At 39.2% G+C, this 25,153-nt stretch overlaps 1 protein-coding gene across 1 annotated transcript in view; it reads left to right on the forward strand.

Annotated features, from left to right (window-relative positions):
• The window catches only part of LOC110289092 (vomeronasal type-2 receptor 116-like), a 37,892-nt gene that overhangs the window by 7,068 nt on the left and 5,671 nt on the right, over nt 1–25,153 (forward strand). The window contains exon 4 of the mRNA XM_085843374.1: nt 2,286–2,409. Coding sequence (XP_085699500.1) covers nt 2,286–2,409 — 124 coding nt within the window. The remainder of the gene's footprint in view (nt 1–2,285; nt 2,410–25,153) is intronic.

Consider the following 25,153-nt stretch of genomic DNA (forward strand, 5'->3'; position numbering starts at 1 on the left):
AGTCTCAAATGTACTAGACATGGTTAAAGATATGTTCAACAAGCTTACCAATCAGAGAAAGATAAATAAAAACAACCCTGAGAATCAGTCTGACACAAACAAAATGGACAAGTTAAAAACTGAAGAGATAGCTTCTGTTAATGAGGACATAGAGACATGGGAACACTAGTCCATTGCTGTTGAGATTGCAAACTTGTGCAAACACAGAGGAAAGCAATCTGGTAGTTGCTCAGAAACCTGGAAATAGTACTACATGAAGACACAGATATACTGCTCCACCATATTAGGACATGTGCTCCACTATGTTTATAGTAGCCTAATTCATTATAGCCAGAAACTAAAAACAACCAGATGTCCCTCAACCAAAAAAAAAAAAAAAAAAGGATAAAAGAAAATGTGGTTAATTCACTCAGTGTTATACTATGCAGCTATAAAAATTAGGACTTTAAAATTTCCAAGAAATTGGATAGAACTAGAAAATATCATCCTCAATGAGGTAATCCAGACTCAAAAGACATGAATAGTATGTACTTACTTCTAAGAAACGTTAGTGACTAAGAGGATACTTGAATCTCACTTAGAAGGGGCATAAAATAGTCGTAAGAGCTAGATGGAGGGAGGTAACTTTCTGTGATAGGGAATGTGGTAGAGAACGGTGGTTTCAGTATCAGGTCTTGGAATAGTCAGAAAAGATGTTCAGATAGTCAGGAGAATGAAAGGTGACCTGTACCTGCCAGGAGTGCAGGAGTTGGGGAATTGTCAAGGAAGAGTCAAAGACATGGCATTAGGAAGGCCAACAGTACTTAGTGCATGTGACGATAACTAAGACCAATATCACTGTAGTTATGAAACTTGAAGAAGATACCGTCAATAGCCAAGCATTTCCAGTAGAGGAGGGATAAGGACAACACATAGGCACCAAGTTTTTGACCCAAAAATAGTCCTAGCTACAAGAAATGCAGAGATGTTGCAGAGACTGAGAGAATGGCCAACCAATAACTGGCCCAACTTTAGAAGTACTGCAGGGGCAAGTATCAATCCCTGACACATATAATGATACCTGTTATACTTGCAAAAAAAGAACCTAGCTTAAATGTCCTTCCAGAGGCTCCACCCAGCAGCTAACTGAAACAAATGAAGAGACTCACAGCCTAACACTGGACAGAGTTATAGGACAATTATGGAAATATTGGAGCCCAGAAATGTTTAAGAACTACACAGGAAGACCAAGAGTCATATAAACTCGACACTTGGGGAATCTCACAGATCAGTCACAAATCAAAGAGGGTACGTGGGTTGGACTTAGCCTCACCCACCCCCAATATATGTAGCATATGTGCCACTCGATATCCATGTGAGTTCCACAACAGCTGAAGTGGGTGTTGTCCTTAAGCTGATACTTCTCTGGAGAATTCATTCCACAAATGAGCTGCCTTCTTTGGCCAGAGTGGGAGAGGATGAGTTTAATCCTGGTGAAACTTGGTGTGCTAGGGTGGCAACATATACAGTGGTTGCACACCCTTCCAGCAGAAAACAGAAAGGGGGACTCTTTGGAATTGAACCAGGAGGGTCAGCATTTGATATAATTAATGGAGAAATCACTAAAAACACAAATGGCCTATAGAATATTTGGATGGTGGCAGGTGGTCCTAAGTTGTTTAAGAATCTAAGGTGAGAATGCTACAATTAACATGAGAGTAAACAGAAATAGTACATGTTCTCCAATTCCATTACTTTCTCAAATTTTCTGCTTCAACTCCAGTCCTTATTTCAACTGATGATAAACCTTTCTGTCCACAATTTGCTATGGTCATGCTGTTTTATCACAATAGGAACCCTAAGACTCTTAGCTTAGACTGTCACAGTCAGTTTTCAGATGGCCTTTGATTTTAAGCTTTTGACAAATAAAAAACAAAGTGAGTATTTCCTTTTATACTTATCTGTATTGTTGGAAATATGTAGGCAACAAAATTAATATGAGCATAGAAAAATTTTCTTTGTCACATCACAGTTTGAGGGTGAAGTTCCCGAAGGCAGAGGATTATGACAGTGCTGATTTTAGGACACTGGGCAGATTTCATTAAATCAGGAAAGGAATGTGAAGGCTGCTGCTGACCAAAGGTCATTTCCACTTTCATTCAATGGCCAATGGAGTAAAACAGCAAAAACCAACATATTTAGATATAAATTTTAATCAATATACTTTCTGTATTATAAAATACATACTTTACTTGTGCACTAATTAAGAGCTAAGTGTTTTGTATCTTGTATTTAATATTTTTCAGATTCCTCACTCTGTGTGCAGTGAGAGCTGCAATCCTGGATTCAGGAAAGTTGTCCTTGAGAGCAAGCCTACCTGTTGCTTTGACTGCACTCCTTGCCCAGACAATGAGATTTCCAATGAAACAGGTGAAGGACAAGTTTCTCAGAGGATTTTCCATTCCTTCTACAGTGCATTCACAAAACTAAGTAAAGGAAAAAAATAGACAAGGGAACCATATGGCCATTACATTACTTCAGTTTAACAACTGAATCTTTTACCTGTATGTTCTATTAAAATAACACATAGGAATGATTCACCTTTTGAAGTCATTGTAGGCATTGTGGCATCAAGAATTTACTTCCTCACAGCAGAGACAAATGTGAAATTTCAGCATAGAATTTAATCAATAATATTCTGAGTATTAAGTCTTTGGAATCTTGGCCAGGTCGTGTTGGCACATACCTTTATTCCCAGCACTTGGGAGGTAGAGGCAGGTGGATAATCTGAGTACAAGGCACGCTTGGTCTACAGAGTGAGTTCCAGGACAGCCAGGACTACACAGAGAAACCCTGTCTCAAAAAAAAAAAAAAAAAAAAGAAAAGAAAAGAAAAGAAAAAAGAAAAAGAAAAAGAAAAAAATTAACCAAAACAAAAAATGAAAAGTAATCTTGAAAGTATACTTTAATGACACTTCCATTACATTTAAATTTGAATAATTTAGCTTTACTATAGTAGTTCCATAATTGTCTTATTTCATACAGTGGACCCAGAAAACTATTTCATTTTCCCAGTTGCAATTTCTGTATTTGATCTGTTTTATGGCATAAGAAAGTTTCTAAATTAATTTAATTAAAACATTTTATTGCCAGGTTTTCTTCAACCCAGTTAATGCATCTGAAACAATAGGTTAGACAAAGACATTTAGTTATTGTGAAGAGGCTGAAAGACAGATAGTCAAAGATGTAAGGGATGCAATTAAAAAACTGAATACCTATTTTGTATAGAATTTTATAAATTAATTCACATTATTCAAAAAGTGTAATTATTTTATATATTTAATATTTCCATATCTACTAATGAAGTTGAAACTGTAGTTATGTACCATTTGAAAATATTGTAACTGACTCAACAGTGGGGGTGTCCACAAAGTTTATAATATGTTGTGTTACACATTAACGCATTCACACCCAAATATCAATAGTGTATGTATGTTCTCATTAGAACTACTGGAACCAAATATAAATGTGTAGAAAGGTCATGTGACATCCTTTAAAATGAGAACTTGGCATATGAACACGTTTTGATGCACTGGTAGATACATGCATGTAATGTTGCTGGAGTGAATATGCCAAGATCTACTGAACACTGCACACACTTGTATTCATGAATCAAGACATGAAGTGAAGAATAATTAGTTACAGAAAATTTGGGGGAAATGTTAAACTATGCCAAAATAAGAACAAGCATGAGACAGTCACAAGGTATCTGCAATCAGCATGTGTAGAATAAGCATTGTGCCACTCCAGGTTGAATAGTAACATAAGTAGAAGGGACTTGCAGTTAATAACATTGATGTGAAAAAGAAGGCTATTTGTTGATTCTTTCAGGATTTTTCATAAAATAAATTCCATTTCCTATATGTACATTGTATTAAACATATCTCATTTCTGACAGGAGCATGATAATTTTGTTTTTATTATTTATTCTACGTCCCAATCCATGTCTCACCTCCTGTTCTCATCCTCAGAAAGTCCCTCTCCTATCCACTTTCTCATTCTCCAATCAGAGGCAGGAGCCCTCGTCGTTGGCTGCCTTCTAACCTGGCATATTATTTCTCTACATCACTAGTCAAATCCTCTTCTACTGAGGCCAGAGAAGGCAGACAAGTTAGAAAAACATTTGACAGACAATCAAGCACTATATAGATAGCTATATTTTCATTTCTTTGCTGCTCATCTGTTCCATATGTAGGGAGGGGCAGGTTTTGTCTGAGAGTGTCTGCATCTATTTCATTCAGCAGGAGAGACTATCATTAATAATTTGAGCGATTGGTATTTTCCAATGGAATAATACTGAAGTACGACCTATGTCTTTATTGGTTCTATTGGGAATATTGGTTGTCCCTACCCTCAGTCTCTACCCCAACCCCTATTTCTGCATCTCTTGTAGAAAGGATGAATTTGGAGTCAAAAATTGTGTTTGTGAGTTGGTTTCCCTATTGCTTCAATAGGGGCTTCCTGGCTAAAGGAGGTACACTTTTCAGGTTCCAAAGAACCACTATTATGACTCTGAGCTAAGTCACCCCCTTTGATTGCTGGGGGCTCCCATATCCCAAATCTTTAGCATATCCTCAAAATGCTTGCCATCCTATACCTCACACAATGGATTTCTATTCTCTCTCTTGACATTCTATCCCTCTCCTGTGTTTCTCTGTACACTTAACCAGGAACACTCCAAGTCACCTCCTTATCCCCTCTGCCACCCAGATTCCTCATTCCATCTGCCTCCTATAACTATTATATTCTACCTTCTAAGTGAGAATCAAGTACCCTCACTTGGATGATACGTTTAGTTTAGCTTTCAGTCTTTAGTGTATATTGTGTGTATCCTGTACTTATGACTAATATCCACGTATAATTATAAGCATACCATGATAATCCTTTGGAATTACCATTCTCTGGGTGATAGTCTCAAGTTCCATCAATTTCCCGCAAATTTCATGATGTCCTTGTTTTTAATGTCTGAATAGTACTCCATTCTGTAGGCATACAATTACTCTTTATCTATCCATTCTTCAGTTAAGGGATATCTACGTTTTTTCCAGTTTCTGGTTATTAGAAAGTAAACTGATATGAACATAGTTAAGCCAGTGTCACTGTGGAATAATGTGCCATCTTTGGATTTATGACCAGAAGTGATAGAGCTGGATCTTGAGGAAGAAATATTGACACTTTTCTGTTAATCCAGCAAATTGATTTCCAGATTGTCCTTTCCTAATAGAAGGTTTTTAGTTTCATTAGTTACCATTTATGAATTCTTTATCTTAGAGCCTGATCCACTGCTCTTCTGTACAGGAAGTTTTCTCTAGTACCAATGCATGGCAGGCTATTCCTCAGTTTCCTTCTACTAGATTTATTTTATTTGTCTTTATATTAAGATCTTTAGTCCACTTCACTTGAAGTTTTCTGTAGGAAGATAGATATAAATCTATTTTCATTCTTCAACATGCAGACATCCCATTAATTCAGCACAAATTCTTTAAGATGCTTTCTTTTTTTTTTAATTTTAATATTCTTATTACATATTTTCCTCAGTTACATTTCCAATGCTATCCCAAAAGTCCCCCATAGCGCCCCCCACTTCCCTACCCACCCATTCCCATTCTTTTGGCCCTGGCATTCCCCTATATTGGGGCATATAAAGTTTGCAAGTCCAATGGGCCTCTCTTTCCAATGATGGCCGACTAGGCCATCTTTCGATACATATGCAGCTAGAGACAAGAGCTCCGGGGTTCTGGTTAGTACATCATGTTGTTCCGACAATAGGGTTGCAGATCCCTTTAGCTCCTTGGGTACTTTCTCTAGATTCTCCATTGGGAGCCCTGTGATACATCCAATAGCTGACTGTGAACATCCACTCCTGTGTTTGCTAGGACCCAGCATCGTCTCACAAGAGACAGCTATATTTGGGTCCTTTCAGCAAAATCTTGCTAGTGTATGCAATGGTGTCAGCGTTTAGAAGCTGCTTATGGAAAGGATCCCTGGATACGGCTGTCTCTAAATGGTCCATCCTTTCATCACAGCTACGAACTTTGTCTCTGTAACTCCTTCCCTGGGTGTTTTGTTCCCAATTCTAAGAAGGTGCACAGTGTCCACACTTTGGTCTTCATTCTTCTTGAGTTTCATGCATTTAGCAAATTGTATCTTATATCTTGGGTATCCTAAGTTTTGGGCTAATATCCACTTATCAGTGAATACATATTGTGTGAGTTCTTTTGTGATTGTGTTACTTCACTCAAGATGATGCCCTCCAGGTCCATCCATTTGGCTAGGAATTTCATAAATTCATTCTTTTTAATAGCTGAGTAGTACTCCATCGGGTAAATGTACCATAATTTCTGTATCCATTCCTCTGTTGAGGGACATCTGGGTTCTTTCCAGCTTCTGGCTATTATAAATAGGGCTGTTATGAACATAGTGGAGCATGTGTCCTTTTTACCGGTTGGGACATCTTCTGGATATATGCCCAGGAGAGGTATTGCTGGATCCTCCGGTAGTACTATGTCCAATTTTCTGAGGAACCGCCAGACTGATTTCCAGAGTGGTTGTACAAGCTTGCAATCCCACCAACAATGGAGGAGTGTTCCTCTTTCTCCACATCCTCGCCAGCATCTGCTGTCACCTGAATTTTTGACCAGCCATTCTGACTGGTGTGAGGTGGAATCTCAGGGTTGTTTTGATTTGCATTTCCCTGATGATTAAGGATGTTGAACATTTTTTCAGGTGTTTCTCTGCCATTCGGTATTCCTCAGGTGAGAATTCTTTGTTCAGTTCTGAGCCCCATTTTTAATGGGGTTATTTGACTTTCTGGAGTCCACCTTCTTGAGTTCTTTATATATATTGGATATTAGTCCCTTATCTGATTTAGGATAGGTGAAGATCTTTTCCCAATCTGTTGGTGGTTTTTTGTCTTATTGATGGTGTCTTTAGCCTTGCAGAAGCTTTGTAGTTTCATGAGGTCCCACTTGTCAATTCTCGATCTTACAGCACAAGCCATTACTGTTCTATTCAGGAATTTTTCCCCTGTGCCCATATCTTCAAGGCTTTTCCCCACTTTCTCCTCTATAAGTTTCAGTGTCTCTGGTTTTATATTAAGATCCTTGATCCACTTAGACTTGACCTTAATACAAGGAGATAGGAATGGATCGATTCGCATTCTTCTACATGTTAACAACCAGTTGTGCCAGCACCATTTGTTGAAAATGCTGTCTTTCTTCCACTGGATGTTTTTAGCTCCCTTGTCGAAGATCAAGTGACCGTAGGTGTGTGGGTTCATTTCTGGGTCTTCAATTCTATTCCATTGGTCTATTTGTCTGTCACTATACCAGTACCATGCAGTTTTTATCACAATTGCTCTGTAGTAGAGCTTTAGGTCCAGCATGGTGATTCCACCAGAGGTTCTTTTATCCTTGAGAAGAGTTTTTGCTATCCTAGGTTTTTTGTTGTTCCAGATGAATTTGCAGATTGCACTTTCTAATTCGTTGAAGAATTGATTTGGAATTTTGATGGGGATTGCATTGAATCTGTAGATTGCTTTTGGCAAGATAGCCATTTTTACAATGTTGATCCTGCCAATCCATGAGCATGGGAGATCTTTCCATCTTCTGAGATCTTCTAGAATTTCTTTCTTCAGAGACTTGAACTTTTTATTATACAGATCTTTCACTTCCTTAGTTAGAGTCACGCCAAGATATTTTATATTATTTGTGACTATTGAGAAGGGTGTTGTTTCCCTAATTTCTTTCTCAGTCTGTTTATTCTTTGTGTAGAGAAAGGCCATTGATTTGTTTGAGTTAATTTTATATCCAGCTACTTCACCGAAGCTGTTTATCAGGCTCAGGAGTTCTCTGGTGGAATTTTTAGGGTCACTTATATATACTATCATATCATCTGCAAAGAGTGATATTTTGACTTCATCTTTTCCAATTTGTATCCCTTTGATCTCCTTTTGTTGTCGAATTGCTCTGGCTAGGACTTCAAGTACAATGTTGAATAGGTATGGAGAAAGTGGACAGCCTTGTCTAGTCCCTGATTTTAGAGGGATTGCTTCAAGCTTCTCACCATTTACTTTGATGTTGGCTACTGGTTTGCTGTAGATTGCTTTTATCATGTTTAGGTATGGGCCTTGAATTCCTGATCTTTCCAAGACTTTTATCATGAATGGGTGTTGGATCTTGTCAAATGCTTTTTCCGCATCTAACGAGATGACCATGTGGTTTTTGTCTTTGAGTTTGTTTATATACTGGATTACGTTGATGGATTTCCGTATATTGAACCATCCCTGCATCCCTGGGATGAAACCTACTTGGTCAGGATGGATGATTGTTTTGATGTGTTCTTGGATTCGGTTAGCAAGAACTTTCTTGAGGATTTTTGCATCAATATTCATAAGGGATATTGGTCTGAAGTTTTCTATCTTTGTTGGGTCTTTTTGTGGTTTAGGTAACAGAGTAATTGTGGCTTCATAGAATGAGTTGGGTAGAGTACCTTCTGTTTCTATTTTGTGGAATAGTTTGTGAAGAACTGGGATTAGATCTTCTTTGAAGGTCTGATAGAACTCTGCACTAAACCCATCTGGTCCTGGGCTTTTTTTAGTTGGGAGACTATTAATGACTGCTTCTATTTCTTTGGGGGATATAGGGCTGTTTAGATCATTAACCTGATCTTGATTCAACTTTGGTACCTGGTATCTGTCCAGGAACTTCTCCATTTCATCCAGGTTCTCCAGTTTTGTTGAGTATAGCCTTTGGTAGAAGGATCTGATGGTGTTTTGGATGTCTTCAGGATCTGTTGTTATGTCTCCTTTTTCATTTCCGATTTTGTTAATTAGGATGCTTTCCCTGTGCCCTCTAGTGAGTCTGGCTAAGGGTTTATCTATCTTGTTGATTTTCTCAAAGAACCAGCTCCTTGATTGGTTGATTCTTTGAATAGTTTTTCTTGTTTCCACTTGGTTGATTTCACCCCTGAGTTTGATTATTTCCTGCCGTCTACTCCTCTTGGGTGAATTTGCTTCCTTTTGTTCTAGTGCTTTTAGGTGTGTTGTCAAGCTGCTAATGTGTGCTCTCTCTAGTTTCCTTTTGGAGGCACTCAGAGCTATGAGTTTTCCTCTTAGAAATGCTTTCATTGCGTCCCATAAGTTTGGGTATGTTGTGGCTTCATTTTCATTGAACTCTAAAAAGTCCTTAATTTCTTTCTTTATTCCTTCCTTGACCAAGGTATCATTGAGAAGAGTGTTGTTCAGTTTCCACGTGAAGGTTGGCTTTCTATTATTTATTTTGTTATTGAAGATCAGCCTTAGTCCATGGTGATCTGATAGGATGCATGGGACAATTTCAATATTTTTGTATCTGCTGAGGCCTGCTTTGTGACCAATTATGTGGTCAATTTTGGAGAAGGTACCATGAGGTGCTGAGAAGAAGGTATATCCTTTTGTTTTAGGATGGAATGTTCTGTAGATATCTGCCAGATCCATTTGATTCATAATTTCTGTTAGTTTCACTGTGTCCCTGTTTAGTTTCTGTTTCCATGATCTGTCCATTGGTGTAAGTGGTGTGTTGAAGTCTCCCACTATTATTGTATGAGGTGCAATGTGTGCTTTGAGATTTACTAAAGTTTCTTTAATGAATGTGGCTGCCTTTGTATTTGGAGCATAGATATTCAGGATTGATAGTTCCTCTTGGAGGATTTTAACTTTGATGAGTATGAAGTGTCCCTCCCTGTCTTTTTTGATGACTTTGGGTTGGAAGTCAATCTTATCAGATATTAGAATGGCTACTCCAGCTTGTTTCTTCATGCCATTTGCTTGGAAAATTGTTTTCCAGCCTTTCATTCTGAGGTAGTGTCTATCCTTTTCTCTGAGATGAGTTTCCTGTAAACAGCAAAATGTTGGGTCTTGTTTGTGTAGCCAGTTTGTTAGTCTATGTCTTTTTATCGGGGAGTTGAGTCCATTGATATTAAGAGATATTAAGGAAAAGTAATTGTTGTTTCCTGTTATTATTGTTGTTAAAGTTGGCATTTTGTTCTTGCGGCTGTCTTCCTTTAGGTTTGTTGAGGGATTACCTTCTTGTTGTTTCTAGGGCGTGGTTCCTGTCCTTGTATTGGTTTTTTTCTGTTATTATCCTTTGAAGGGCTGGATTCGTGGAGAGATAATGTGTGAATTTGGTTTTGTCGTGGAATACTTTGGTTTCTCCATCTATGTTAATTGAGAGTTTGGCTGGGTATAGTAGCCTGGGCTGGAATTTGTGTTCTTTTAGTGTCTGTATAACATCCGTCCAGGATCTTCTGGCTTTCATAGTCTCTGGTGAAAAATCGGTGTAATTCTGATAGGCTTGCCTTTATATGTTACTTGGCCTTTTTCTCTTACTGCTTTTAGTATTCTATCTTTATTTAGAGCATTTGTTGTTCTGATTATAATGTGTCGGGAGGTATTTCTTTTCTGGTCCAGTCTATTTGGAGTTCTGTAGGCTTCTTGTATGTTCATGGGCATCTCTTTCTTTAGATTTGGGAAGTTTTCTTCTATAATTTTGTTGAAGATGTTTGCTGGTCCTTTGAGTTGAAAATCTTCATTCTCATCCACTCCTATTATCCATAGGTTTGGTCTTCTCATTGCATCCTGTATTTCTTGGATGTTTTGAGTTAGGATCTTTTTGCATTTTACATTTTCCTTGATTGTTGTGCCGATGTTCTGTATGGAATCTTCTGCACCTGAGATTCTCTCTTCCATCTCTTGTATTCTGTTGCTGATGCTGGTATCTATGGTTCCAGATTTCTTTCCTAGGGTTTCTATCTCCAGTGTTGCCTCATTTTGGGTTTTCTTTATTGTGTCTACTTCCTTCCCTTTTTAGGTCTAGTATGGTTTTGTTCATTTCCATCATCTGTTTGGATGTGTTTTCCTGTTTTTCTGTAAGGACTTCTACCTGTTTGATTATGTTATCCTGTTTTTCTTTAAGGATTTGTAACTCTTTAGCAGTGTTCTCCTGCAATTCTTTAAGGGATTTTTGTGCTTCCTCTTTATTGTCTTCTGCCTGTTTAGCAGTGTTCTCCTGCATTTCTTTAAGTGTGTTATTAAAGTCCTTCTTGAAGTCCTCTATCATCATCAGGAGATATGCTTTTAAATCCGTGTCTAGCTTTTCCGGTGTGTTGGGGTGCCCTGGACTGGGCGAAGTGGGGGTGCTGGGTTCTGATGATGGTGAGTGGTCTTGGTTTCTGTTAGTAAGATTATTACGTTTACCTTTCGCCATCTGGTAATCTCTGGGGTTAGTTGTTATCGTTGTCACTGTTTAAAGATTGGAGGAGAAGCTGTGTTCCACTCACCAGCAGTCCCAAAATCCTGCGGCGGGGGTCGTGGGTAGCTGGCGGGTGTCAGGCAACCCTGCTCTCCCGCTACCCCGGTGCTGATCCGGCCGGATGAGGCCTGTGGCCCTACTCAGGCCGCTTTCTGCTTCCCTAATTAATGCAGTCTCAGGTCCCGCGCAATTGGATTGGAGCAGAAGCTGTGCTCCACTCACCAGAAGTCTTAAGATCCTGTGGCGGGTGTTGTGGGTAGCTGGCGAGTGTCAGCCGACCCTGCGCCCCAGCTGCCCCAGTGCTTTTCTGACCGGAAGAGGGTTGTGGCCCTATGTAGGCCGGATTTCTCTCTCCCCAACCAGAGCAGTCTCAGGTCCCGCGTGATTGGACTGGAGCAGAAGCTGTGTTCCACTCACCAGCAGTCCCAAAATCCTGCGGCGGGGGTCGTGGGTAGCTGGCGGGTGTCAGGCAACCCTGCGCTCCCGCTACCCCAGCGCTGGTCCGGCCAGATGAGGCCTGTGGCCCTACTCAGGCCGGTTTCTGCTTCCCTAACTAATGCAGTCTCAGGTCCCGCGCAATTGGATTGGAGCAGAAGCTGTGCTCCACTCACCAGAAGTCTTAAGATCCTGTGGCAGGTGTTGTGGGTAGCTGGCGAGTGTCAGTCGACCCTGCGCCCCCCTGGGCTTTTTTTAGTTGGGAGACTATTAATGACTGCTTCTATTTCTTTGGGGGATATAGGGCTGTTTAGATCATTAACCTGATCTTGATTCAACTTTGGTACCTGGTATCTGTCTAGGAACTTCTCCATTTCATCCAGGTTCTCCAGTTTTGTTGAGTATAGCCTTTGGTAGAAGGATCTGATGGTGTTTTGGTTGTCTTCAGGATCTGTTGTTATGTCTCCTTTTTCATTTCTGATTTTGTTAATTAGGATGCTTTCCCTGTGCCCTCTAGTGAGTCTGGCTAAGGGTTTATCTATCTTGTTGATTTTCTCAAAGAACCAGCTCCTTGATTGGTTGATTCTTTGAATAGTTTTTCTTGTTTCCACTTGGTTGATTTCACCCCTGAGTTTGATTATTTCCTGCCGTCTACTCCTCTTGGGTGAATTTGCTTCCTTTTGTTCTAGTGCTTTTAGGTGTGTTGTCAAGCTGCTAATGTGTGCTCTCTCTAGTTTCCTTTTGGAGGCACTCAGAGCTATGAGTTTTCCTCTTAGAAATGCTTTCATTGCGTCCCATAAGTTTGGGTATGTTGTGGCTTCATTTTCATTGAACTCTAAAAAGTCCTTAATTTCTTTCTTTATTCCTTCCTTGACCAAGGTATCATTGAGAAGAGTGTTGTTCAGTTTCCACGTGAAGGTTGGCTTTCTATTATTTATTTTGTTATTGAAGATCAGCTTTAGTCCATGGTGATCTGATAGGATGCATGGGACAATTTCAATATTTTTGTATCTGTTGAGGCCTGTTTTGTGACCAATTATGTGGTCAATTTTGGAGAAGGTACCATGAGGTGCTGAGAAGATGATATATCCTTTTGTTTTAGGATAGAATGTTCTGTAGATATCTGCCAGATCCATTTGATTCATAATTTCTGTTAGTTTCACTGTGTCCCTGTTTAGTTTCTGTTTCCATGATCTGTCCATTGGTGAAAGTGGTGTGTTGAAGTCTCCCACTATTATTGTATGAGGTGCAATGTGTGCTTTGAGATTTACTAAAGTTTCTTTAATGAATGTGGCTGCCTTTGTATTTGGAGCATAGATATTCAGGATTGATAGTTCCTCTTGGAGGATTTTACCTTTGATGAGTATGAAGTATCCCTCCCTGTCTTTTTTAATGACTTTGGGTTGGAAGTCAATCTTATCAGATATTAGAATGGCTACTCCAGCTTGTTTCTTCATACCATTTGCTTGGAAAATTGTTTTCCAGCCTTTCATTCTGAGGTAGTGTCTATCTTTTTCTCTGAGATGAGTTTCCTGTAAGCAGCAAAATGTTGGGTCTTGTTTGTGTAGCCAGTTTGTTAGTCTATGTCTTTTTATCGGGGAGTTGAGTCCATTGATATTAAGAGATATTAAGGAAAAGTAATTGTTGTTTCCTGTTATTTTTGTTGTTAAAGTTGGCATTCTGTTCTTGTGGCTGTCTTCTTTTAGGTTTGTTGAGGGATTACCTTCTTGTTGTTTCTAGGGCGTGGTTCCTGTCCTTGTACTGGTTTTTTCTGTTATTATCCTTTGAAGGGCTGGATTCGTGGAGAGATAATGTGTGAATTTGGTTTTGTCGTGGAATACTTTGGTTTCTCCATCTATGTTAATTGAGAGTTTGGCTGGGTATTGTAGCCTGGGCTGGAGTTTGTGTTCTTTTAGTGTCTGTATAACATCAGTCCAGGATCTTCTGGCTTTCATAGTCTCTGGTGAAAAATCTGGTGTAATTCTGATAGGCTTGCCTTTATATGTTACTTGGCCTTTTTCTCTTACTGCTTTTAGTATTCTGTCTTTATTTAGAGCATTTGTTGTTCTGATTATTATGTGTCGGGAGGTATTTCTTTTCTGGTCCAGTCTATTTGGAGTTCTGTAGGCTTCTTGTATATTCATGGGCATCTCTTTCTTTAGATTTGGGATGTTTTCTTCTATAATTTTGTTGAAGATGTTTGCTGGTCCTTTGAGTTGAAAATCTTCATTCTCATCCACTCCTATTATCCGTAGGTTTGGTCTTCTCATTGTGTCCTGTATTTCGTGGATGTTTTGAGTTAGGATCTTTTTGCATTTTACATTTTCCTTGATTGTTGTGCCGATGTTCTCTATGGAATCTTCTGCACCTGAGATTCTCTCTTCCATCTCTTGTATTCTGTTGCTGACGCTCATATCTATGGTTCCAGATTTCTTTCCTAGGGTTTCTATCTCCAGTGTTGCCTCATTTTGGGTTTTCTTTATTGTGTCTACTTCCCTTTTTAGGTCTAGTATGGTTTTGTTCAATTCCATCATCTGTTTGGATGTGTTTTCCTGTTTTTCTGTAAGGACTTCTACCCGTTTGATTATGTTATCCTGTTTTTCTTTAAGGATTTGTAACTCTTTAGCAGTGTTCTCCTGCAATTCTTTAAGGGATTTTTGTGCTTCCTCTTTACTGTCTTCTACCTGTTTACCAGTATTCCTTTGTATTTCTTTAAGTGTGTTATGAAAGTCCTTCTTGAAGTCCTCTACCATCATCATGAGATATGCTTTTAGATCCGTGTCTAGCTTTTCCGGTGTGTTGGGGTGCCCTGGACTGGGTGAAGTGGGAGTGCTGGGTTCTGATGATGGTGAGTGGTCTTGGTTTCTGTTAGTAAGATTATTACGTTTACCTTTCGCCATCTGGTAATCTCTGGGGTTAGTTGTTGTCGTTGTCACTGTTTAAAGATTGGAGGAGAAGCTGTGTTCCACTCACCAGCAGTACAAAATCCTGTGGCGGGGGTTGTGGGTAGCTGGCGGGTGTCAGCCGACCCTGCGCTCTAGCTACCCCGGTGCTGGTCCGGCCGGAAGAGGCCTGTGGTCCTACTCAGGCCGTTTTTCTGCTTCCCTAATTAATGCAGTCTCAGGTCCCGCCGCAATTGGATTGTTGCAGAAGCTGTGTTCCACTCACCAGAAGTCTTAAGATCCTGTGGCAGGTGTTGTGGGTAGCTGGCGAGTGTCAGCCGACCCTGCGCCCTAGCTACCCGGGCGCTTTTCTGACCGGAGAGGCTTGTGGCCCTACTGAGGCCGGATTTCTGCCTCCCCAACCAAAGCAGTCTCAGGTCCCGTGTGATTGGACTGGAGCAGAAGCTGTGTTCCACTCACCAGCAGTCTCAAAATCCTGTGGCGGGGGTCCTGGGTAGCTGGCGGGTGTCAGCCGACCCTGCGCTCTAGCTATCCGGGTGCTGGTCCGGCCGGAAGAGCTTTAAGATGCTTTCTTTTTCCCATTCTATGGTTTTGTGTCTATAGGTATGTGGCAATATTTGAAGACTGATGCCATGGATCAACCCGTTTATCCCTAAACTACTACCATGCAGATTTTATTCCTATTCCTTGATAATATACCTAGAGTTCTGGGATGTGTGTACCTCCAAGAGTTTAATTATAGTTTAGGCTTGTTATAGCAATGTTGGGTTATTTGTTTGTTTGTTTCTTTGTCTGTTTTTTTCCATATAAAGTTAAAAATTGCTATTTCAAGGTATGTAATGAATTGTATTGGAATTTTTATGAGAATCACACTAAATATGTAGATTGGTTTTGGTAAGATAGCCATGTACATTATGTTAACCCTAGCATTTCAAGAGCATTGGAGATCTTTCCATATTCTGATATATTCCTTAATTTTTTTTCTACAGTGACTTCAACTTCTTGTTATATAGGTGTTTAAATTGCATAGTTATAGTTACATGAAGACATTTGTGTTATTTGTAAATATTGTAAAGTGTTTTATTTCCCTTATTTCTTTCTCAGTTAATTTATCATTTGTATAAAGAAGGACTATGTTTTCTTTTAATTTTATATTAGTTAATTTTGAATCTAGCCACTTTGCTGAAGGTGTTCTCTGATAGAATTTTTGGGGCTATTTGTATTTATTATATCATCTGTGAATAGCAATCCTTTGACTTCTTTTGTTCAAATTTGTATCGAATTGATTTCTTTTAGTTCTCTGATAACTCATGCTAGAAGTTCAAGTACTGTACTGAATAGATTAACAAGAATGAGTAGCCTTGTCTGTCCCTGATTTTAGTGGAATTGCCTAAGTTTCTTTCCATGTAATTTGATGTTGGCTATTGGTTTGCTATATGTTGGTTTTACAGTGTTGAGATATATGCCTTGTATCCCTGGTTGCTTCAAGTCTTTTAAAAATAATTGGTGTCACATTTTGTTAAAGTTATTTTTCTGCATCTAATGGGATGACCATTAGATTTTTTTTTCATTTTATTTTTATAGTGAATTACACAAATGGGTTTTCATGTATTGAGCCATGCCTGTATCCCTAATTAGAGGCTTATTACTTTATTACTTAAGATGCTTTTGATGTGTACTGGCATTCAGTTTGTGAGGTACTTATCTATCTATCTATCTATCTATCTATCTATCTATCTATTTATCTTTTTTATTTATTTATTTATTGTGTGTGTGTGTGTTAATTTCTTCATCAATATTCATAAGGGAAATAGAACAAAAATTCTCTTCTTTGTTGAGTCTTGGTGTAATTTGGGTATCAGTATGATGGAAGCCACATAGAACGAGTTCCACAGTGTTGCTCTGCTTCTATTGGGTGGAGTAATTTGGGGAGTATAGCTATTAGCTCTTCTTTGAAAGTCTGGTAGAGTTCCGCAATAAAACCATCTGAGTCAGGGCTTCTTTGGTCGAGATATTTCATGACAGCATCTCTTTTCTTGGGGTTTTAGGTCTATTTATGTAGGTTTCCTGATCTTAATTTAACCTTTGTAAGTGTGATACTTGTTTAGAAAAACATCCTCTTTATTAAGATTTTCCAGTTTTGTAGATTACGGGCTTTGAAGAAAGACCTAGTGCTTTATTTGTACTTTATTCTCTCTGTTTTCTCTCTCTTTTCTTTTTGGATTTTATTTATTTTGATAACATCTCCACATATTTGAGTTAGTTTGGCAAGGGTGGGTCTATCTTGTTGACTTTCTCTAAGAGCTAATTCTTGGCTTCATTGGTCCATTTTTTCCTAATTGTTTGATTTCAGATTATTGAAATCAGATTATTTTCTGCCCTCAACTCCTCTTAACTGTGTTTTCTTCTTTTTTTCCTAGACCTTTTAAATGTACATTTTAATTATTCATATGAAATTTTTCAAATAAATTTCTTTATGGACATACTCAATGTAATGGACTTTCCTCTTAGAACTATTTTTACTGTTTCCCAAGAATTTGCATATGCTGTGCCCTTATTTTTATTGAATTTTACATTTCTCTCTCTCTCTCTCTCTCTCTCTCTCTCTCTCTCTCTCTCTCTCTCTCTCTCTCTCTCTCTCTCTCTCTCTCTCTCTCTCTCTCTCTCTCTCTCTCTCTCTCTCTCTCTCTCTCTCTCTCTTTCTTTCTTTCTTCCCTGAACCAGACATCATGGAGTAGAGGCTTGTTCAATTTCCTTGCGTGTGTCTACTTTCTGCTGTTTCTGTTGTTGTTGAAGTCCAGCTTTCCTACACAGTTGCCTCATAGAGGAAATTATATATTTCTTGTATCTATGAAGGATACTAAATTTTGGGGGAAGACATGAGTGATGAGAAAATGGTATATTCTTTTGTGTTTGTGTGGAGTAATATCTAGATGACTTTTAGGTCCATTTGATTCATACTGACTGTCAGTTTTCTTATTTCTCTATTTACTTTTTGACTAAATAACATGTCAGTTGGTGAGAATGGGGTATAGCATCAACCACTTTTAATATGTGGAGTTTGATGTGTGTTTCCAACTTTAAGAATGATTCTTTTACAAACATGGGTGCCCTTGAATTAGGAGCATACATGTTGAGAATTGAGATATCATTTTAATAGATTTTTTTCTTTAATGAGTATGTAGTGTCCTTTCCCATTTGCTTTAATTATAGCTGAAAGTCTATTTTAATACATATAAGAATAGTTATTTTAGTCCCTTCCGGTCCGGCCAGCACCGGGGTAGCTAGGGCGCAGAGTCGGCTGACACCTGCCAGCTACCAACAACACCTGCCACGGGATCATAAGACCATTGGTGAGTGGAACACAGCATCTGCTCCAATCCAATCGCGTGGGTCCTGAGACTGCATTAACTACGGAAGCAGATAACCCAGCCTGAGCAGGGGCACAAGTCCCTTCCGGTTCACTGCAGCACCGGGTTTCCTGGCCTGGGGAGTCTCTGAACACCCGCAAGGACCCACACAGGATCCCCCACGGGATCCTAAGACCTCGGGTGAGTGGAACACAGCGCCTGCTCCAATCCAATCGTGCGGGACCTGAGACTTCAGTAATTAAGGAAGCAGATAACCCGGCCTTATCAGGGGCACAAGTCCCTTTCAGTCCACTCTAGCACCGGGGTACCTCGTGCACTGAGTTTCTGGACACCCCGAAGGTCCTTACAGGACCCTCCATGGGATCTTAAGACCTCTGGTGAGTAGAACCCAACTTCTGCCAGGAGGCAGGTTTGAACACCAGATATCTGGGCACCTTCCCTGCAAGAAGAGAGCTTGCCTGCAGAGAGTACTCTGACCACTGAAACTAAGGATAGAGCTAGTCTCCCAGGTCTGCTGATAGAGGCTAACATAATCACCTGAGGATCAAGCTCTAACAAGAGACAACTATAACAACAAACTCCAGAGATTACCAGATGGCAAAAGGCAAACATAAGAATCCTACTGACAGAAATCAAGACCACTCACCATCATCAGAACGCAGCACTCCCACCCCACCTAGTCCTGGGCACCCCAACACAACCGAAAAGCTAGACCTGGATTTAAAAGCATATCTCATGATGATGGTACAGGACATCAAGAAGGACTTTAATAACTCACTTAAAGAAATACAGGAGAACACTGCTAAAGAGTTACAAGTCCTTAAAGAAAAACAGGAAAACACAACCAAACAGGTAGAAGTCCTTAAAGAAAAACAGGAAAACACATCCAAACAGGTGATGGAAATGAGCAAAACCATACGAGACCTAAAAAGGGAAGTAGACACAATAACGAAAACCCAAAGTGAGGCAACGTTGGAAATAGAAACCCTAGGAAAGAAATCTGGAAACATAGATGCGAGCATCAGCAACAGAATACAAGAGATGGAAGAGAGAATCTCAGGTGCAGAAGACTCCATAGAGAAAATCGGCACAACAATCAAAGAAAATACAAAACGCAAAAGGATCCTAACTCAAAACATCCAGGAAATACAGGACACAATGAGAAGACCAAACCTATGAATAATAGAAGTTGATGAGAATGAAGATTTTCAATTAGAGGGCCAGCAAACAACACCCTTGTCAATAGTCACAAATAATATAAAATATCTTGGCGTGACTCTAACTAAGGAAGTGAAAGAACTGTATGATAAAAACTTCAAGTCTCTGAAGAAAGAAATTAAAGAAGATCTCAGAAGATGGAAAGATCTCCCATGCTCATGGATTGGCAAGATCAACATTGTAAAAATGACTATCTTGCCAAAAGCAATCTACAGATTCAATGCAATCCTCATCAAAATTCCACCTCAATTCTTCAACGAATTAGAAAGAGCAATCTCCAAATTCATCTGGAATAACAAAAAACCTAGGATAGCAAAAACTCTTCTCAAGGATAAAAGTGCCTCTGGTGGAATCACCATGCCAGACCTAAAGCTTTACTACAGAGCAATTGTGATTAAAAACTGCATGGTACTGGTATAGTGACAGACAAGTAGACCATTGGAATAGAATTGAAGACCCAGAAATAAACCCACACACCTATGGTCACTTGATCTTTGACAAGGGAGCTAAAACCATCCAGTGGAAGAAAAGCAGCATTTTCAACAAATGGTGCTGGCACAACTGGTAGTTATCATGTAGAAGAATGAGAATTGGTCCATTCGTATCTCCTTGTACTAAGGTCAAATCTAAGTAGATCAAGAAACTTCACATAAAACCAGAGACACTGAAACTTATAGAGGAGAAAGTGGGGAAAGCCTTGAAGATATGGGCACAGGGGAAAAATTCCTGAATAGAACAGAAATGGCTTGTGCTGTAAGATCGAAGATTGACAAATGGAACCTCAAGAAACTGCAAAGCTTCTGCAAGGCAAAAGACACCGTCAATAAGTCAAAAAGGCTACCAACAGATTGGGAAATGATCTTTACCTATCTTAAATCAGATAGGGGACTAATATCCAATATATATATAAAGAACTCAAGAGGGTGGACTCCAGAAAATCAAATAACCCCATTAAAAATGGGGCTCACAGCTAAACAAAGAATTCTCACCTGAGGAATACGGAATGGCTTAGAAACACCTGAAAAAATGTTCAAAATCTTTAATCATCAAAGAAATGCAAATCAAAACAACCCTGAGATTCCATCTCACACCAGTCACAATAGCTAAGATCAAAAATTCAGGTGACAGCAGATGCTGGCGAGGATGTGGAGAAAGAGGAACACTCCTCCATTGTTGGTGGGATTGCAAGCTTGTACAACCACTCTGGAAATCAGTCTGGCAGTTCCTCAGAAAATTGGACATAGTACTACCAGAGGATCCAGCAATACCTCTCCTGGGCATATATCCAGAAGATGTTCCAACCGGTAAGAAGGACACATGCTCCACTATGTTCATAGCAGCCTTATTTATAATAGCCAGAAGCTGGAAAGAACCCAGATGCCCCTCAACAGAGGAATGGATACAAAAAATGTGGTACATTTACACAATGGAGTACTACTCAGCTATTATAAAGAATGAATTTATGAAATTCCTAGGCAAATGGTTAGACCTGGAGGGCATCATCCTGAGTGAGGTAACACAATCACAAAAGAACTCAAATGATATGTACTCACTGATAAGTGGAAATTAGCCCAGAAACTTAGTATAGCGAGATATAAGATACAATTCGCAAAACACATGAAACTAAAGAAGAACGAAGACCAAAGTGTGGACACTTTGTCCCTTCTTAGAATTTGAATCAATCACCCATGGAAGGAGTTACAGAAACAAAGTTTGGAGCTGAGACAAAAGGATGGACCATCTAGAGACTGCCATATCCAGGGATCCATCCCATAATTAGCCTCCAAACTATGACACCATTGCATACACTAGCAAGCGTTTGCTGAAAGGACCCTGATATAGCTGTCTGCTGTGAGACTAGGCCGGGGCCTAGCAAACACAAAAGTGGATGCTCACAGTCAGCTATTGGATGGATCACAGGGCCCCCAATGGAGGAACTAGTGAAAGTATCCAGTACAGGGGAACGCCAGGGCCAAATAATGGGAATGGGTGGGTAGGGAAGTGGTGGGGGGAGGGTATGGGGGACTTTTGGGATAGCATTGCAAATGTAATTGAGAAAAATACGTAATAAAAAATATTTAAAAAAAAGAAAGAAAGAAAAGGAAACAACCACTTCAGCAAATAGTGCTGGGGAAAGTTCAGGTAGGAGAATAAAACTCAATCTTTATTTCTCATCCCGTACAAAAATCAATTCAAAATGGATCAAAGGCCTACATGTAAGACCAGAAACTCTGAAACTGCCCATAGAAAATGCCAGCAAAATACTTCAAGACTTGGGGGTAGGAAGGAACTTTCTGAAAAGGGCTCCAATAGCTCTCAAATAATTGTAAGAATTGACAAAAGGCAATTGCATGAAATTAAGACATCTCTCTGGGAGGCATAGCGTCATGAAGAGACTACTTACAGAATAGGAGAAATTGTACGCAAACTATACATATGACAAGAGGTTAGTATCTAGACTCTATAAAAAATTGAAAAAAAAAATCATTGTTATTGCACTAATATAAGAGGTCATGAACAGAAGAGGAGCACAGGAGGGCTGGGGGGGGAGAGAAAGGGGAAGGGGGAAAATGCTGTAATAAAATTACATTCTCAAAAATAAAAATAAAGAACAAGTATCAAAAAAAAATAGTTATTATAACTTGCTTCTAGGGTCTGGTGACCCAGAAAAAAATTATATCATTTACTCTGAGGTAATAGCTATCTGCATTGCTGAGCTGTGTTTCCTTTTTGCAGCAAAAGGTTGGTTCCTATTTTTGCATTTGTTCTGTTTGCCTGTTTCTTTTTTATTGGAAAGTTGAGTCCATTGCTGGTGAGAGACATTAACAGCCAGTTATTGTTTACCCCTGTTATTTTGATGCTTGTAGTGTTAGTGTGTATGTGTTATTGTGTGTATTTAACTTTATTTTTCTGGTACGGAATTATTTATTTCCTGTGTTTTCTTAAAAGTAGTTATCTTTCTGTTGGAGTTCCCCTTCAATTAGTTTTTTGGTTTTTTTTGTTTGTTTGTTTGTTTGTTTTTTTGTAGGACTAGTTTTGTGGATAGATAGTTTTTAAATTCAGAGGTTTCTTGAAATATCATTGTTTTCTCCATCTATATTTATTGAGAATTTTTCTGGGTATAGTACCTTAGATTGGCATGTGTGTTTCTATAGGTTTTAAGATATTTGTCAAAGCCCTTCAGTTTTTAGAGTCTCTATCAAAAAGGCAAAATTCTAGTACTTTCTGCATTTGTATGTTACTTGGTCTTTTTCCCTTGCTTCTTTTAATATTCTTTTTTTGTTCTCTAAATTCCATATTTTGGTTATTTTGTTGAGACAAGGCTTTCTTTTCTGCTCCAATATACTTTGTGTTCTGCAAGCATATTAGATATTTATAGGAATTTCTCTCATTAATGGGTGAATATGTTCTACAATGATTTTGTTGAAAAACTTCCTCATCGTTGGAGCTGAGACTCTTGAACTTCTATTCCTATCATTCTTTAGTTTGGTGTTTTCATTGTAACCCAAATTTTCTGTATAATTTATTTCAGGGATATCTTAGAATGAATGTTTTCTTCTACTAATGAATTAATTTCTTTTATTGTTTGCCTGAGATTCTCTCCTCCATCCTTTCTGTGTTGGTGATTCGTGCATCTGTTGTTCTGATTCTCTTCCCTAAGTTTTCCATCTCCAGTTTTCCCTCAGTTTGTATTTTTTTTTATTGCTCCTATTTCACTATCATGTCTTGAACACATTTATTTATTCCCCTGGTTAATTGTAGATTCTTTAAGAGATTTATTTGCTTCCTCTTTAAAGAACTATATTTGATTTCCTTTATTTCTATTTTTTTAATTTTTTATTAGGTATTTTCCTCATGTACATTTTCATTGCTATCCCTAAAGTCTCCCATACCCTCCCCCTACTCCCCTACCCACCCACTCCCACTTCTTAGCCCTGGCATTCCCCTGTACTGAGGCATACAAAGTTTGCACAACCAATGAGCCTCTCTTTCCACTGATGGCCAACTAGGCCAACTTCTGATACATATGTGAAGCTAGAGTCAAGAGCTCTGGGGTACTGGTTACTTCATATTGTTGTTCCACCTATAGGGTTGCAGATCCCTTTAGCTCCTTGGATACTTTCTCTAGGTCCTCCCTTGGGGGCCTTGTGATCCATCCAATAGCTGACTGTGAGCATCCACTTCTGTGTTTGCAAAGGCCCCAGCATAGTCTCACAAGAGACAGCTATATCAGGGTCTTTCAGCAAAATCTTGCTAGTGTATGCAATGGTGTCTGCGTTTGGCAGCAGATTATGGGATGGATCCCCGGATATGATAGTCTCTAGATGGTCCATCCTTTTGTCTCAGCTCCAAACTTTGTCTCTGTAACTCCTTCCATGGGTGTTTTGTTCCCAATTACAAGAAGGGGCAAAGTGTCCACTCTTTGGTCTTCGTTCTTCTTCAGTTTCATGTTTCATATCTTGTATCTTGGGTATTCTAAGTTTCTGGGCTAATATCCACTTATCAGTGAGTACATATCATGTGAGTTCTTTTGTAGTTGGGTTACCTCACTCAGGATGATGCACTCCAGGTCAATCCATTTGCCTAGGAATTTCATAAATTCATTATTTTTAATAGCTGAGTAGTACTCCATTGTGAAAATGTACCACATTTTCTGTATCCATTCCTCTGTTGAAGGGCATCTGGGTTCTTTCCAGCTTCTGGCTATTATAAATAAGACTGCTATGAACATAGTGGAGCATGTGTCTCTCTTACCAGTTGGAATATATTCTGGATATATTCCCAGGAGAGGTATTGCAGGATTGTCCAGTAGTACTATGTCCAATTTTCTGAGGAACCACCAGACTGATTTCCAGAGTGGTTGTACAAGCTTACAATCCCACTAGCAATGGAGGAGTGTTCCTCTTTCTCCACATCCTCGCCAGCATCTGCTGTCACCTGAATTTTTGATCTTAGGCATTCTGATTAGTGTGAAATGGAATCTCAGGGCTGTTTTGATTTGCATTTCCCTGATGATTAAGGATGCTGAACATTTCTTCAGATGCTTCTCATCCATTCCGTATTCCTCAGGTGAGAATTCTTTGTTTAGCTCTGAGCCCCATTTTTAATGGGGTTATCTGATTTTCTGGAGCCCACCTTCTTCAGTTCTTTATATATATATATATTAGATATTAGGCCCCTATCTGATTTAGGATAGGTAAAGATCCTTTCCCAGTCTGTTGGTGGCCTTTTTGTCTTATTGACAGTGTACGCTGCCTTACAGAAGCTTTGCAGTTTCATGAGGTCCCATTTGTCAATTCTCGATCTTACAGCACAAACCATTGCTGTTCTATTCAGAAATTTTTCCCCTGTGCCTATATCTTTGAGGCTTTTCCCCACTTTCTCCTCTATAACTTTCAGTGTCTCTGGTTTTATGTGGAGTTCCTTAATCCACTTAGATTTGACCTTAGTACAAGGAGATAGGAATGGATCAATTCGCATTCTTCTACATGATAACTGCCAGTTGTGCCAGTACCATTTGGTGAAAATGCTGTCTTTTTTCCACTGGATGGTTTTCGCTCCCTTGTCAAAGATCAAGTGACCATAGGTGTGTGGGTTCATCTCAGGGTCTTCAATTCTGTTCCATTGGTCTACTTGTCTGTCGCTATATCAGTTTTTATCATAATTGCTCTGTAGTACAGCTTTAGGTCAGGCATGGTGATTCCACCAGAGGTTCTTTTATCCTTGAGAAGAGTTTTTGCTATCCTAGGTTTTTTGTTATTCCAGATGAATTTGCAGATTACCCTTTCTAATTCCTTGAAGAATTGAGGTGGAATTTTGATGGGGATTGCATTAAATCTATAGATTACTTTTGGCAAGATAGTCATTTTTACTATATTGATCCTGCCAATCCATGAGCA

The sequence above is a fragment of the Mus caroli genome, unplaced genomic scaffold (assembly GCF_978045245.1).
Source record: "Mus caroli unplaced genomic scaffold, Mus_caroli_1 scaffold_9, whole genome shotgun sequence".
Taxonomy (NCBI): domain Eukaryota; kingdom Metazoa; phylum Chordata; class Mammalia; order Rodentia; family Muridae; genus Mus; species Mus caroli.